The 17450-nt window shown below is 43.2% G+C and overlaps 1 protein-coding gene across 1 annotated transcript in view; it reads right to left on the bottom strand.

Annotated features, from left to right (window-relative positions):
• T265_06183 (hypothetical protein) overlaps positions 1 to 2980 on the bottom strand; it is a gene marked incomplete at both ends in the record, with an annotated part of 17313 nt that extends 14333 nt beyond the window's left edge. The window contains one exon of the mRNA XM_009171384.1: positions 2807 to 2980. Coding sequence (XP_009169648.1) covers positions 2807 to 2941 — 135 coding nt within the window. The remainder of the gene's footprint in view (positions 1 to 2806) is intronic.
• Between the last annotated feature and the right edge of the window lie 14470 nt (positions 2981 to 17450).

Below are 17450 nucleotides of genomic sequence, written 5' to 3' on the forward strand. Positions count from 1 at the left end.
ATTTTCCGCCGCTCCTTGGTCTCCATTCTGTGCGGAATTCCGTACGAATTACGCTCTATGGAAATGAGAAGACTAACAAAAAATACAGTCATTTCTCTGGTGGCCACCATCTAACCGTGTGGGAATTTCAGCTGATCAATTAATACTCCCTTGTACATAATGCCGAAAACACCAGTAAATTTATGTCTAGAGGCCAGTTTGGCTGGGGGAGAGTGATTGCACGGTCTTTGCGGCCTGCATGCATGTTCACGTGTAAGATAAAATCTCAATCAAATATTACGAAATCTCTTCGCACTGTGACCTGTTTGTATGTGGCTCAGAGGAGGAATAATTTCACTCAGTGAGGGAAATTATTATCTGAGAAGTCAACACTCGAGAAGTCGGTGATTACGTGACCACGTGATGTGGTTCCTGTAATTGAAGAATGAACGGGGTTATTACACCGCTGTTTAGCTCCTCGAGGCTGAAAGGTTAAGTGCTCAAACACCGGTCAGGTTACAGGTTTGTACTTATCCGAGTTTCGTGAGGTATTCACTGTTGATGAATCCTAACAGCATTGAAACAGCCGTACAGTGCTTCTCGGCTTTTTAGCGTAGACTGGCCTCAATGACTGAGTGAAGCGTAACTTTGGAAGACGAACGGTAAATGTAAAGTTGAAGTGTTCGAACTTCTCCACTGTATTTTTCCGAGGTGCCCACTGAGGATGATTCTGAACACGGATGAAACAACTGTGGAGGAATTATTGGCCCCTTAGCACTGATTGACCCTGTATTGCAGAGTTCATGTTTGCATTCTCCTCTATCCCAATTTCACAGAAAAGGGTGCCAAAATTGTAACTAACTGCATCAGTCAGAGGAACGGCTGCCAAAAAGGACCCCAGGAGTGTTCACTAACCGTCGGAATAGTCTGTAATCATACCCGGCGCTCCAATATATAGCGCACCAACTTTCCTAATGTTGGTCAGCACCGGTAGCCAAAAAGACCACGGTCTGAACACAACATATGCAAGTGGAGACTGTTACCACAGATGATCTGTGTCTTTGCAAGTAAACTGTTTAGATAATGGCTGGGCAGAAGTTGATTGTTTTGTCTACAAATCGTCATAATGTACTGAAATATTGTTAGCTCGGATGAGTTTACTGGTTTCCATCAAATGGCTGTTGATCTGTTGGCCGAGCTTGTCAATGACTTGGAAATCTTTCATCATGATACTAGGATCATCGTCAATGCGCGATTGTGTGGGTGATTCTTCCTCTTCTGCGTGCATATATACAGCATTTGAAGATTGTCTGACACCTCTTAACGTAATTGGTTGGTTGGTGATAGCTGTTTTTCGTTAAGTGATTGGTTTTTTGTGGTCTTTGTTGCTTTGTAGACTGCATTCCTTTGAGCCGATTGACTATCCCAATGCTTTCAAGTCTCAGTAAGGGAAGCTGTTACCAAATAGCCAATCACGGTAAGGGATAACAGATAATCTGCAAATGCGGCATAAATGCACCCAGAAGTAGAAGAATTACGCACCCAATTGAACATAGATAATGTCTCATCGTATGACGACGAAACGTTTTAAAGGTCAATTGCCAAGCTCTGCGAACAGACTAACAGCCACTTGATCAACAACCATCAAATTATCATAAATGGATGGGCGATTGGTCGATAGTTGGTACGCTGATCGGGAAGCCTGCTCTCTAGTACTACGTCACTTATTCAAGAAAATTAATATACGCTCTCTTGAACTGAGTGATTCTTCTCAGCTGTTTCATGTCGAGGTGTGGAAATATCTCAGTAAAATATATTAGCCAACCCGACCGGGATTTCACGTCGTATCGTCTGAACTCCGCACATGCTTCGATGGTGAGAAGCCGTGAAGAATGGATGCTGCATCGCTGTTTCTTCAGTAAGCTGTTCAGTCATCAGAGCAATAAAACTTCTCATGGAGACATCTGTTGATTTCTTTGGGATTCCCGACGATCCAGTCTGGAACGTCTATTATTATGTACTTGGAAAAAAGCCCGTCCGATTTTATTGATCAACGGTATAGCGTATAGCAGATATCAAACGCAAACAACATAATTTCTCGAATTCCCTTCGATCTTCTCCTGTACGCAAATCAAACATATATAAGCTGCAAGGCGTATGACGCGTCTAATATCCTGGATATGAAACCCGACTAGCTAAACAACTCGCTAATATGATTAGGAAAATCGCTGTCCACTAGCCGAACAATCGAATCAGTGTGTTTCTCGGGTACTATTCGGCAGGAACTTGTCCGTAACCTATTTAGGGGGAATGAAAGAGATTTGATCGTGAGACTTAGCCGCGAGCTGGCACCGTTCAAAAACCGAGATCTATAAGAATCGAGATGAAGGAGAAGAAGGCATGAAACCTATGTGTGTATGTGAATGTGTTTATGTGAATATCACCCGTCGTCTTACCAGCTAAACTGACCCATTAGTCGCTCCGTCGCCCATTAAGACTACCTAGTTTAATGCACCAATTCATCGATCATTCTCTAAGCTGCATTTACCTTCGTTGCTCAAGAGATTCCACGTTTTGTACAAAAGATGCTTTCATCTCTGATGCAAAGAAAACAATCGACCGGACGAAGCAGCCTTATGAACGGCCATTTGCAGACTCCGTCGGTCGTATTGACCACTGGCAGTTGAATGAATGCACTGTTGAATGTGATCATCCAAACTATTAGACTGTAGAAAGTTGCATTCTACTGTGTATCTGAAAAGCTACCGATTCAAGCTAGAATATATTTCAAATGCGTTTCTTTTAGCTGTAACAGAGATATGCTTACCTTAGTTTCTTGATTGCTTCTCATTAGGTCAGCCAATTCTTGTTCGAATGATGACTCGTCTCCGTATATTTCTCGATGAATCAAGTCCATTAGTTGTTCCATTTCTTCGTCAGCAGAGCCCGCCGGGTAATCCATGAGACTGACCGGAAGAGACTTTTTCAGTAATACGTGAAGCTAGTTGAATGGAAAAGGCATTCCACTTAAGAGCAGTGCAGTTTAATATTTCAGATCCACTTTTGCGTTAGGTTCATTCTTAAAATCCCCAATCTTCCATGGAATAAACTTTGGTGAAAACTAACCGAACTGAAGGACTAAAAGACCTGTTTAGCCCTTCTTAGGGCTCACCAGGTAGATGCAATCCTCGATTCCGTGAACTTTAAGTTGAAGTATTTTTAACAACCTTATGTATAGTATATTACGTCTCTAAATGTATCGCGATATCTCGAATATTGTACCAATTGAAACATAAGGCGGCCTGGTGCAGTACATTCACTCAGTTAAAAACATCACAAACGCGAGATTCATCTGGGGTTCAGGTGAGTCACCCGTCAACACTAACTTGGTATGCAAATAAGTATATTTGACTGCCGTACCTCTGGACTATCAAATATAGTTTTGGTCTGTATTTATTTATTCTGAAAAGGATTAAGAGCATGATGAGCACTTGTTAATTGATAAATTTAATAATGCGCTTTATGTTATATCTGCTGATTCGTCAATCTGTGGTATCTGCTGCTGACCCGCTCCAGTGCCTAGTGCCGGAGAAAAAAGACTCACAGAAGGGAACACAACCACTATATTCCGAACAAACGAGTGCGATAGCGTGAGTGCGTGCGAGTGCTGACCTACCTGATACTTTCAGATTCCGTGCAGTTTCCTCTGGAATTCGCGCGTCTCAGTGTCTACTCAGAGGTTTGTTCTACTCATAAGGTTGATGAAAACTCTTCGATATAAACCGGTCTTCATTCAGGGCATTCAGTAGTAGAATACCATAAAAGAGAGATCCAGCTGGGATTCAGTAGGGTTCCTCATGAAAACTAGTTTAGTGTGCGAATGGGTGATAGCGAGTTTCGTACAGTTGAGTCCAAGGGGAACAGAAGGGTGACAAGAACTCGGGCACGATGAGTCCAAACAAGAAGGGTGAAACCGGTTATGGGTCGTTGAAGAGTGTCCGGCAATTTTGCATGCTTTCCCTCGGAAAACCATAACGCGATATCTTGAATACTGTTCCACCCGACTAAAGAATATGATAAACGACAGATTGAATAGGCATTCGGTTGAATTTCGCGTGGAACCAAATTAGTGTGCCAATGAGCGCGTTTCATGCATATTGGTGATATTCACTCGGAAGAGTACAGACACCAGCAGCGTTTTAGGTTCACTTAATGACAAGAATGAAAATTCTTCTGTAGCCGACACACTCGGTTAATCAAGACTACACAAACTGATCCCCACATCGATTACTGAGCTCTAGAGAGCTCACTGGTTAAAGTCATAACTTACTGACCGGAAAGTTCGTGGCTTGAACCAAATCTCTAGGTTTCGAATAGTCCTTTCTAGGCTTGAGCAACCCGGCAGCCCCTCGATGTTCGTGCTTCCTTCGGTTGGAATGGCAGATGGGCACCGAAAGGGCGTTACAAGAACTACTGGCCAGACGAATGTGAGCCGACCATACAATGCATTTTTCATATATATATATATATATATAATATACTTAATATATTGATAGGTTCCCTTCATAACTACTACTCTCACTCCTCCGCATGAAAGACCTTCACAATAAAATCTGCTTTTTCTAAGACACTAAGAATTGTCAAACTTGATGTCAGTATCTGTGCTGAGGATGATAATTCCATTTCCCCTGCCTACCCAATCAGGTATAGCCTCGGTATAGCCCTAGAATAATAAAGAAAGATTTAATGGTTCTAAGATTACTCGTCTGTGTGTTGTATTAATCTTTGCGTTCCAATTGTGTTCCTAGACAATTCTTTTTAGACCAGGGTCAGACCTTCCTTTCAAAATAGGCGCCAGCACGGCGTTCCTTCTGTGCTTCTTCGTGTTCCTTTATTTGACGAAAAAACATGTATGGTGCGGTCGTGACATTAGCTAAGTAGTTACCCGGCTATGTTTTTTGTAAAATAATTTCCACAAAAACAGCTGGATGATTTCGTGTATGAATGTACGACACACAACTGCCTGCCTAAGTTTTGGTTAGTGAAACAGTTTAAGTGGAGCGAACCTCTCACCTCCAGCCCAAACTAACAACTCTGAATACAGAACATGCAGATCACCGAGCATGTGTCCTAAAAGTCTCAGCTGGCTTCTACAGTTGCATAATTATTGATCACAAGCATACGAGGAAGAAACTGAACGCCGAAAGGCAGAATCACTAGTCAGATAGATAAGAGAACGGTCCTTAGGCAGACGACAAGAGAGATGTTCGTTCCTGGTGGGTCGATCGGTGACCAGATCAGCTGAATTAATTGCGTTAGTCATGAGATGAATTACTTGTAAGTGAAGCGATTCGATTGAATTCGGTGACCTTAGTGTCTTCAGTGTCTAGCATTGGACCGTTTTCTGGGTCTTTACTCACAATTTGTAGGGATTTTTGACTAATGCTCACTGATCCTCCACAAGTGGCGTCTTACTGGACCGCTAGCACTGATGAGTAGATGACAGACTGGTGAATTGTAAAAGGAAGGTTTTTGCTCATCGATTGTGAATCACCTTCTGAGTGTAGTGAACTTAACGTGACATCATGGTGTGACATTATCGTGACATCATCGTGTATTTGCTTACTCCGCCGGTACACTATTGACCTCCAACAATTTGGCTCCTTTGTACCCGTCATTCACATCGCCGCAAAAGCCACCCCATCCGACACTGATATGGTAGCGTGTGTGCGTACATGTACGCAGACGAATAAAGCCGAGGCAGCCGTTATATGCCTGTGAAAGTTAGTACTGTGCCACCAAAAACGTTTTGTGCAAGTGCTGAATCTGATTTGGTCGTGTGACATGGATCAACTGGTCAAGGCACACAACGACCCCCTTGACTGTCTCACAGCATCCACGTTCAGCATTTTACGAACCACCATCGCTGCATATTTTATTTTTTCGCTCTTATTTAACCACTAGATATGTAACGCAATTGAAACTGGACTGTACGTGCTTACACGTGTCTATCGTATGACCTATTCGGTTCTCTGCCGTGTACATCAGTGCATGAACCGGTGTGTGCCGTCCCTACATCCTCGCGAACGTCGAATACCGCTGACCTCCTGACATCCCACGCTACGGATATGTACTGACCTGATGACAAGATCTCGAAAACATTGATGTTTGTCACTATGTTCTTGTACGTACATGTTTTACTGACCTATCTACCCATAGTGTTTGTACCTCGTTAGCAGGGCCTACTCCGACCCGTTTTGTCGTGATTTCCGTGTCGACTTACCGCCAGATCAGGATCACTTGATCAGACTAAAAATGAATCACAGCAGATCACACTATCTAGCAAACATGCCGCTGGTCGTTGTCTGGTTTGCGGCCCTTGACTCTGCACTATGACGGCCAGTGGCAGTCGTGCGTATGTGTTGACACCACTGGCATGATCAAGCGTGTAATTTTGCTAACCGTTGTGTAAAAAGCACCATAAACAATCCTTTCTTTTGATATTCGGGATCATCAGACTTGAGCATGACTCAATGTTCCGCACCGGGAATCTCAATAGAAACAATGTTTAACCATTCTGTAGAGTGTTTTAAAACNTTAGTACTGTGCCACCAAAAACGTTTTGTATGAATGCTGAGCCTCCTTTGGTCGGGTGGCACGAATCAGCTGGTCAAGGCACAAACGACCCCCTAGACTGTCTCACAGCATCCAGCTAGATGCAATGTTCGTGTTCCCACGTTCAGCATTTTACGAACCACCTTCGCTGCATATTTTATATTTCGCTCTTATTTAACCACTAGATATGTAACGCAATTGAAACTGGACTGTACGTGCTTACACGTGTCTATCGTATGACCTATTCGGTTCTCTGCCGTGTACATCAGTGCATGAACCGGTGTGTGCCGTCCCTACATCCTCGCGAACGTCGAATACCGCTGACCTCCTGACATCCCACGCTACGGATATGTACTGACCTGATGACAAGATCTCGAAAACATTGATGTTCGTCACTATGTTCTTGTACGTACATGTTTTACTGACCTATCTACCCATAGTGTTTGTACCTCGTTAGCAGGGCCTACTCCGACCCGTTTTGTCGTGATTTCCGTGTCGACTTACCGCCAGATCAGGATTACTTGATCAGACTAAAAATGAATCACAGCAGTTCACACTATCTAGCAAACATGCCGCTGGTCGTTGTCTGGCTTGCGGCCCTTGACACTGCACTGTGACGGCCAGTGGCAGCCGTGCGTATGTGTTGACACCACGGGCATGATCAAGCGTGTAATTTTGCTCACCGTTTTTTTGTAAAAAAGCACCATAAACAATCCTTTTTTTGATATTCGGGATCATCAGAATTGAGCATGACTCAATGTTCCGCACCGGAAATCTCAAGAGAAACAATGTTTAACCATTCTGTAGAGTGTTTTAAAACAGTCTTCCTTGATGTTGATGGCTTGCTTTCTCTCTGTTCGCTTTGTCACTGGCGTCGGTCGCATTTGCTCTATACACACGTGTTCTGAAGCATTTGCTACAATTGAGTTCATCCTCCAGCATATTTTGATGTCATTCACTAAAGAGTGGAATAAATTTCATTTTCATGAAGCACCGTGGAAACGGTTGCAGTTTTGTACGTTTAACCAGTCTATGTGGATTTTCCCAGTTGCCATTGGTTGCTCGGTTGACGAGTACCTCCAGAAAATAAAAGCTGTTTGAAGACTGATGTTCTGCACTGCTCTTTAACCTACTGAGTTGCCTGAGGTAACTTTGGCGATGGACTTGGAATTCCTAAGGGTTTATGCTGGATAGGTTATTGAAAAAGCCCTTTCGACGGAAACAGTGCAACATCTTCTAACCCACGTTCACAAACCCAAACATAATGAAAATCGAGAAATTCGAATTCAGTAAGAAAGTTGGTCTCGTAGAAGCTAGATTGTACTTACCTCACAACAAACCAGGTTATTTTGGCGTCTTCCTTTGAGAGATGAAAACACAGTTCTTGACTGTGTAACAGCACACTCAAGAACAACAATAAACGAAATGTCCCCACGTGATTCTTTCACGTGAGGGTATCGCCTGATGTATCAGTAATAACCCCTTGTGACTTTCGGTCTTTAGTTCTGAGATGAGGAATGAGAGCGCCAAAAACGAATATTCTAATGAAGAAAGCTCCTCATAATGTTGCTGAAAACTCTGACAGCCAGTGGCTGATTTCACCTTTCTATTCGGGCTCTTAAAGCAGACGCGGTCCCCAATTCTCTCTCAACCTCATATTCCACTTGAGCCCAAATCCTGAGAAATCTATCATATACGCCCAATTTGCACAGCAGTTTGGTTTTTATTAGAAAATCAAGTGTATTCAGCTGGATCCCCCGTTTATGATGTTCTTGAAGTGAATGAGCTGCGCAAAGCGCGTCTGCCTGATGAGCCCTATGAAGGAAGTAGACTTTAGACCAAATACACATTACATTACTGGATGCCGAAAGTCATTCAAAATAAACTTTTTCTAATGTCCGATGGAAGTAAACGTACATCATGAGGGTGTGGCTGAAATATGATATGGAGCCATCACTTTTCCCGATTCCGTTGTCTGGTCAATAAAAGTCATATACTGGTTTGGCGTCTTACGGTATCACTAGCATAAGGTTTCTAAAATCTTCTCGATAGTCCACAATCGGTTTCGCTCTTCCTTTTCTAGCCCATCGGATGGGTGCTGTCCCCGAGTTTTCGTCAATGTTATGTTCTAGTTCAACCCGAATTGCACGAAATTAGATAAATACATTCATTTGCATGCCAATTTGGTTTTGACGGGAGGCTCACCTGGAACCCAGCTGAATCCTTCGTTTATACCTTTCAATTGCATTTGGTGCGCACAAGCAGAGCCCGATGAATGGCGAAACTAAACGTTGGATGTTGAAGACTTTCAGAGACACTCTGCCACATCTCGAACAAAGTATTATGTGTAGCTGTAGAATATCAGCTGAAGAATATCACAAACAAGAGGTTCAGTTTGAATTCATTTGAGTCTTCCGTTAAAACTAACCTGGTATGTTTCAGGTTCACTTTGCTCACAAGCAGAGGACAATGATTTGATCATCCGACTCACAATACTTACCGTACTTACAAAATCTTTGTAAAGCACGTGCACTCTGCATCAGATTCAACAGCTCTTTTCATCTATTTCCGGTCTGTCTGAATCAATCGCTGGAGTCGCACGTATGTTTCACCTTCATGATCTCCGCTATCAATATCATCAGTAAATTTGAGCACCATGAACGGGTGGCCTGCCAAAGAGGAGGCCATTGTGTCACTGAGTTGAAAACGCTTAAGAAGAGGGGTTCAAGAGGCGCGGTTGGTTTGGGGCACTTTGTACTCCGGAGTATTTTACCCGGCTAGAATTTTTGGACTTAGTGCTCATTCAGTAATCATATACTATTTTCTCTCGAGTATTATCCTCATATTATATATATACATACATTAAATTCCCTCATTACTCTCACATCGTATTCTCTCTCCTACGAGAAACTGTTCGACAACGCTTCATGTTCTTGCTGGTGTATGATGGCTTGTTTTGGCGATTCCAAAAGTTTCCTACCAGGTTACTTTTATTTACTAAAGTTTGCGTAACAATCGATTATTATGTTACCTATGAATACGCGTTCACATCATTCGCTTCTGAACTGTCCTCTCCCTGTTCTGTGATATTACTTCAGTCCGTCCACACCAAAGGATTGAAGCACTGGACTCAAATTTCGCTCTTACCAGGGCTCATCAGTAGTGGATATCTTGGATCTCGTTGGGTTTGTACTTAGCATCGTGCAAGGTGGGTGTGTAACCACTACCTCACCGGCGCACGCTTGACGCAGATGATTTATCACGTTTGAACAGGCAAATTTGTTCATGCTTTAGCGATGTGATTGGTTTGCCCGACGCCTTGAACGAAGACTCGTAACTGTCCTGGGTTTGTCAGTCGATTGACCCGCCTGTCAGATATTTTTAGTCAGGAAGCACGAACGACTCTTGGCACTTACTGAACATTTTTGATTAGTTGTAGGTCGGTGTGGGATATTCAGAATTTTAGTCTGAATGGCCTTTGAATAGCTTTTGAATAGCGACGTATAATGGTTCCTGCATTTTCCGCGAAACTAGAGTGCTAAAGCCACATTCATCTTGTTCACCCAGGTAATCAGTGTGAAAAGGTTAAAATTCTCCAACTCACCTGCGGAAACGTTAATTGGGAAAGATAAAGAGCTACACTCGGCTCAGAACTTCAAGGGACTACTGATCTGGACGCACCCGTCACAAACACCTGGAGTGAAACACAAACCAATCACATGCAGTAAATTATAAGCTCGATTCATGCGCCCGTCTCTCACTTGAACACTTCCTCCAAACTACCCAAGCTCTGTGGACTAAGTGACAATGACTTCTTCCAATTCTCAAAGTAGGAGTTACTCATTCACAAAACTGTCATACTGAAACCTGAACCAGATCACTGGCAAACTGAGGTCTTCGGTTCCATGTCGTACTCTACGAACAAATGCCTTATAGTAACTTAGTTCCAGTGCCTTTGTCCAGTTAATTCCTTTCCAAAGACAGTATGCAGAGGCCAGTCAACTGTTTCCGTATCAGTTGTACTTTTCTTCCCTGCCCCTTTGACTGCCTGTAGTGGTGCTTGGTATTTCCAGAGGAACCATTCGGATAAACACTTGTTCATGAATGAACGAAATGACTAAGGATGAAAAATGTTTCATGTTGTTGGTGACTGCCCCTTATATGGTGCCTTCTGTTACTTTCTTGTATGGTCAATGCTTGTCGAGGCTACTCAATAGTAGGTAGTTTTGGATCGGCGAAACAGTTTCATCAAGAGTCTATCGCAAATTAGGAGTTCGCCGATCGCAGGGACGGATCTATCCATTTTAATAGTCAGCCAACTGTATTCAAACTGGTGCATGAAGCGAGCTTTCGTCTGAGCTCACCACTTCAAGTGATGTAAGATGAAGCTGTCCTCTCCAGACTTTTCTGTTCAACTTTTTTATTCACATGTTGCTTAAAACTTCTTTACCTACCTCTGAACCCTTGAAATGCAAAAGCTACCAGGGCGTTTACCCGCGGCGATATCGCTCTCCTTGGTCCTTCAAAGATTTAAACACTTTTAGACAACCTGAATAATTCCGCCGAACGGTTTGGTATGCACTTCTAACCTGCATAGCTAAAGTGCTGCTAGAAGACTGGATGAGGTCAAATTCAAACATCATGCTTGCAGACTAGCTAATCGACGTGGAAGATAAATTAACCAAATTTGAAATTTCCGTAATTCCTGGTGGCTACAGACGGGATTACTTCTCTAGTCGGTGAGACCAGGGCAGTTTTTGCCAACCTCTGACATCTAACCGCTGGCCTGTGGTTATTTCACCCATCACTGGCCAGTTGTACACTAGTAAAGTGCGACCGTTTCTGGTTTATGGATCATCAACGTGGATTCTACGCACAATGAGTGTAAGAAATTTCTCAGCGTTTCCTCATTGATTTCTCTGGAGCATTCAGCGAGTTTGGTGGGAATATCGAATTAGCGACGCACAGGTACACCAGATGGTTTTAGGAAGAAGTGATAATAATAATAATAATAATAATAATATAACTGACATTTATACGGTAAGCAGATGAAATGAAAAGAAGTCACTACAAATGTCTACAGATGTCTTTTGCTGGACACTGTAACTATTTTTGTCACGCAGTGTCTGAAGACGATTATCACACCAGTTCATCGATAATCGCCTAAAAGAGTTCGAAGGATTGGGTTGAGTTTCGGTACGTTTAGTTGCCACTTGTTGGTGCCTACACAGCCGCTGTGTTAAATGACACCGTCCAGTGTTTCCATCCCCGGGATCAATCTTCATCGGGGAATAAGTGACTCACCGCATTAAGGCGCTAACATGTGGACAGCAAAATACCGTCACCATCCTGTCAATCGGGCTAGGCTCGGTACGCAAGTCCTATGTGTGCTCTTGCGAGTGAACTTGAGATTGAGCTATCGGGTCAAGTGTGACATATTGTGTTTGACCCACATTTGTGTGATGAACTTGGTCGGACCAAATGCCAGACAATTCAACGAAGGCAAGCCTGTTGACGCACAAATGTTTTATGTGGATGGCCACTTGTGAGCAAGTGCTTCGAGATTTTACCGCAGAAATCACAACTAATCAGAGTTAGTTAGTACAGGGAGCGCGATCGCTATGTTACGTCGCAGGGTGTTCAGTTCTCTGAAGTTTAATAGATCGACCTGAGCTTGACGTCTGCAGTGATTTAATCAAACTTCCGATTGACTGCTGAACACCGTAATCCTCGAGGCCAATAATCTGGCCACCGAGATGTGTGGTATTTCGTGTGAACCAGCTACCTGTGCTAGCCATTTGAGATTTTATGCGGATGGTTAAGCAAAATAGCATATAACAGATGCATTCAGGTGGCTTTATACACTACACAGACATACATCCGTGTCACTCGAGAATTCGTCAGTATGTTGGATGTACCTTTGACTACCCACCTACCTACGCGAAACTGATCAACGGAAGAAGAGCCCGTGGAGGATAGATGTAATGTCATTTGGGATGAATTTTCAACTTTAGGGGCTTTTAAGCCGATAGCCGGGAGATCATCCTAAGCCTTTTGGCATTAAAAGAATTTCCGGAAGCTTGAGAATGGATTCCACTTAGCAAATGAAACATATCTTTGACGAATAACGTTAGCGTCTTCCTTGTGAACGTTCCTTAAAAAGCATTTGTGTGGGCAACACGAAAATCTTATCAGCAGCATCATCTTTCATCTTATCATTACGCTTCAACCTCAGTGATCCCAATACCACATTCCGCCATACCAACGGCCTGCCTTTACCTGCTACCAAGTTCAAAGGTCCAATGGACAACCAGAAGGTTGATGATACTTCTAGACGCTACGATATTTTCTGAGTTTAACTTAAGTGTTCGCTCCCCCCTGTTTTCCTAGATCGTGTTGGCACACTTTGCCGTGACCGTCACGAAGAGACTGGACCTTACCGGGGTGTGACGACCCATTGAGCTATGCTGGGGGTTTTCCCCGGGACACTCACGGTGTCCCTCATATCAGGTTGGTCAGTGGTTAGAGATCTGACGAACACAGTCTCCTGGTCCTCCAAGTTGAGGGCTGGAATATGTAGTGACCTGTTCCGTAGAAATTGTAACACATTCGCGTTTCCTGCCAAACACCTATGCCTTGCGGTTAGGCTTTTAAACCAAAGGCTTTGGTTGAGGACCCTAATCGTCCTCCTGTCCAGGTGTGAACGCCCTGACAGTGTTGTAGCCCACGTACAAACATGATGTACGGCAGCGAAGCATCACTGATGTCATGCTGTCGATGATGATGATGATGATGATGATGATGATGATGATGGTCCTGCCGTGTACGCATTATGTAACTGTGACTGACTTGTACGATTTACTATTCAACCTTCTGAACTCAGTATGTAACCACCACCATAATTCCTTAGAATGGAAATTGGCGCAGCAAATTCTGAAATCAGAAACTAATAAGAGAAGCATAGTTAAAATAGGTACAACCCGGAAAAATAGTTTGTTCGCACAAGGAAATCATCAAAACTGCACAGGTTCTTCATCCAGATCATCGTCAACGGCCAACCTCTTGATTGGATCAGCCCGTCTTACAGTTGTCCCAGAACTAGCCACAACGCGAATATTAGACCGCAGTTTTGGCTGCATGTTTCTCTCCGGTTGGCTGGAAAAGGTACCGGAGTTTACGCGGTCAACAAGTTGGTTCATTGTACGTGCCAGCTGGACAATTTGTGCCTGTATCTCTTCCAGACGTCTCTCTGGTGACTTCCTCGTTGTTGTTACTTCGACTTCATCATCATCATCAAACTGTTCAATGAAAGCAAAAAGCAAAGGTAAAAGCTATTCTCCTTGACAGGGTGAGACAGTTTAAAAGTTTTCTGATGCAGCGTGCAACCCGCAGCGCACTGACTCCTGGCTGGTGACGAAACGTTTGACAGCTGATTGCTAAGTTCCGTAAACGGATCAACAGCCACCTTATCAATGTCCAATGATGAGTGCTTTGTTAACAACATCACAGACCGAAAAAATTTCATGTCTTCCCATTTCGTAGGTTGCATCGATCTTTCCAACTGATGTTTCGCAGTATAATTCATTTTGCATGGCTTGATTACATGAGTCTTGTTTCATAAAATCACTACGAGTTTAATTTTGAGCCACGCAGATATGTGAAGAATCGCCGGTCAAACAGCGTCGTGGTTTTGGAGCACTTATTCGGCAACATTCATTAACATCGACAATATGACATCAGCGTCCAAACATAGATGCATTGCTGCCGTAATAAAGCGGAAAGATGGACCGGGTGTCAAGGCTTGAATACTGACATCGAGATGCCTGAGTCTGTCGGCGCCGGCTGAATCACAGATGTTGCGGTCAAGACCGATGCAAGACGAATGAGGTCGTCAGTTTTAAGAAAGAGAGTTTGTAACGGAGTGGAAGGAGAGGAACAGATAGCACAACAATAGCCTGTTTTCTCTGGTACACCCTGTTGTATGCTAATGACAGCCTACGACGATGAATTTGGGTTTGTACGAATCATTGTCAGCAGTCCGTCACATACAGGAGTTCAATGATCGTTGGCTTTTGTGCAGTAGTGAATTCTCCGCGTTCGTAACATGGCTTATTCTCTGGCTGACATATTTCAACCAGCTTCGTTCCTCAGTTAATCTCTGTTAAGCGGTCCACAACCTCCAAAGTTCAAAGTAACTAAGAGAGTTGTCACCTGTAGACATACATCAGTATGCGTGTGAATATACAATCATGTGAAGTGTAGTCGCATCATAAGTGACATTTGCTTTGTCGACGAACGTGTGTATCACATCCACGGAGGCTAGGCATTCAACCAAGAATTATTACTGTATTTAGTAGTAATCTCATTTTCATTATAACTGATAAAGACTATACTTTATTCATTTCTCCGAAATCTGTCTTACGAAAAAAATTCAGCAAAACTAGGTGGCGATCTAATCGAGCAAGTCTCACACAGTTTCATTATGCCGAAAAGCTGTTGGTGTGTAAAATGCATTTTAGCGCACTCTGGCTTCACAAATCATCAGGTGCTTGTAGTGGTTCCTCAGCTTCCTCCCATAGTTGAGTTTTTTTCGCTAAGAAAACTTTCAGATATTGTAAGAGTTGAGCGTACGGCCTACTATGAATTAACAGTTGAAGGTTCGAACTAATGGCCGGGAAGTCACAAGTTCGAAATTCCGCACTGGAGTTTCTTCAAATATGCGTTGCTGATGATCCCTAATATGGATTAAACAACCGTACGGTGCTTCTCGGTTTTCCAGCATAGACTGGTCCCACTGTCTCCTCCCCATAAGCCTGTGGATGATTTCTTAATATGAACGGAACTTTCCGCTGAGAAGGTGTCGCATGAGGAGCCAATGAATATTTTACCACATGATGTGGTTTCTGTGATGAGTAGCGCTATGTCCTGTCTAATTGACAGTCACTCACACTGTTGATCAGCTAGTCGTGAGTAAATGTTTAATCTATTGCACCGGAAGTCCGGTATGAGCTTTGTTAGTTAATCCTAACCTCGGTTACCCTGCGTTTTCTGACCGATCTAGCTAATATCTGAGAATAGGAGAATCTAAAATATCAGAAATTGGGCTGTAAAGTTGCACAAGCAAGCAGGGCAGCCATTCAGCAGCAGTACGAGCGGGCGCAACGTAAGTAATGCAGCTGATGGAGGTGAATCTCAGCTAACTTCACCCTTGATCTGAACAGGAAAGCCCCGAATTTTCGAGCTACATACACATCACTTCAGAAGTTATTTCTCCTAAAGCTTCAGCTTCCATTCTGGCTGTTGGACTGCTGCGTTAGATCCCGCGTAGTACCACCTCAACATCTTCAGACAAACCGAGATTCGTCCTTTGATAGTTCTAGTTCCAAAGTGTCTAAAACCTGAAGAACTAGTCGCTTTTGTCAGTCAGGCAGTACCAAAAACTCAATATTGATCTGCTAGGCACAATCCTTTAACGTCCTTTAACTTCAGGTGTCATCACAGTGTGATTCGTCGGACTGATTCTGCTTGGTAACATTGTCCACTCCTCGGATCGTAAGCACTGTTCCTCTACCAGAGGATCACAGCGTGACTTGTTTACAGTCTTGCTTACATCTTAAAATAATCTTTGAAAATCACCTGGGCCTTGCATTTTGGAATTTATTTTAAAGAGAGTTTTCCAATCTATCCACGCGGATGTTTCATCTTGAGAGTCGTGTTTTTCATTCATTTCGTAACCTGACGTCGGTGGCCTTTGAATAAATAAGACTTACGGAGAATCTGAACAAAAGCTTCCATCTTAATTGCACATCCAAACAAATTTGTGTTTCCCAACTAGACCGTTCTTTTGACCATCTGTCCTGGAGGGTTCTAAGAGGACTTTGCAGGCTTTGGACACGCCGATCTTAACCAACCAATCCGGTTGGATCCAGACCAAACCCCTTACACGCACAACTTTCTATTCGGTCGTTTACTCTGACAAGCGAAGTATGATTGTATTTTTGGCATACGTAACAAGTTAACTGAGCATTGTTATCCACACCGGTACCTCTACATTCAATCTGATGTATAGGTGACGACATTGTGTTATGAAGTCGATTTTGCCAAATTGCGGATGTAATTGTTGACCAATTCGTGGGTGTTTTGAAACTAATTCCAATTGAAAAGGAAGGACGTTAGGCTATAATGAACATGCCAGAGAGTGAGGTATTGAAATAGTTCAACTTCATCAGACGAAAAGCTAGTTGATCAGACCTATTTTTTATATAAAAAAACCACTCGCCTGTATTTCTGCAATTTCCTTTGCTGTTTTCATGGACTGAACGTAAAATCGATGAAACATTCGACTGAGAAAGCCACTAGTATAGTTTGGTCTGTAAATGTAGTTGCGCACAGTGTAGGTGTTGCGTCCAAATCTTGAAAGTAGACCTTCGTCGAGTCTATTCTCAATCGGAATGATCTGTCTGGTAGGAACGCCTTGATCCACACAAATTCATCCATGCTGACTGTCCGTCATCCAGTCGTTTGGTGCTTCAACCTATTCTCCATGGCTGTCCATTCAAACCACTCATTACGGTGGGCTACTGATATCCACTTTTCGTACGAGCGCTTTTATGGCTTATCGTTCATTCGCCGGTCTAGGCAAAAAGAAGCCATCTATTGCGATGCTACTGACCAGTATTTCATCTTAATCCTCCTTTTAGGGAGCCAGCTCCTCAAGCACAAGATGAAAACATGTGCTGTTTCTGGAACGACTGGCTCATTCCACTTGGGCAGGGGTCTAGATGTCGACTGTTACGTTAAATGCCTGATGTCATCTTCGTTACCGTTGTACTGTATGGTCACGTCAGCTGATTACT

This window comes from Opisthorchis viverrini (assembly GCF_000715545.1).
Source record: "Opisthorchis viverrini unplaced genomic scaffold opera_v5_124, whole genome shotgun sequence".
Taxonomy (NCBI): domain Eukaryota; kingdom Metazoa; phylum Platyhelminthes; class Trematoda; order Opisthorchiida; family Opisthorchiidae; genus Opisthorchis; species Opisthorchis viverrini.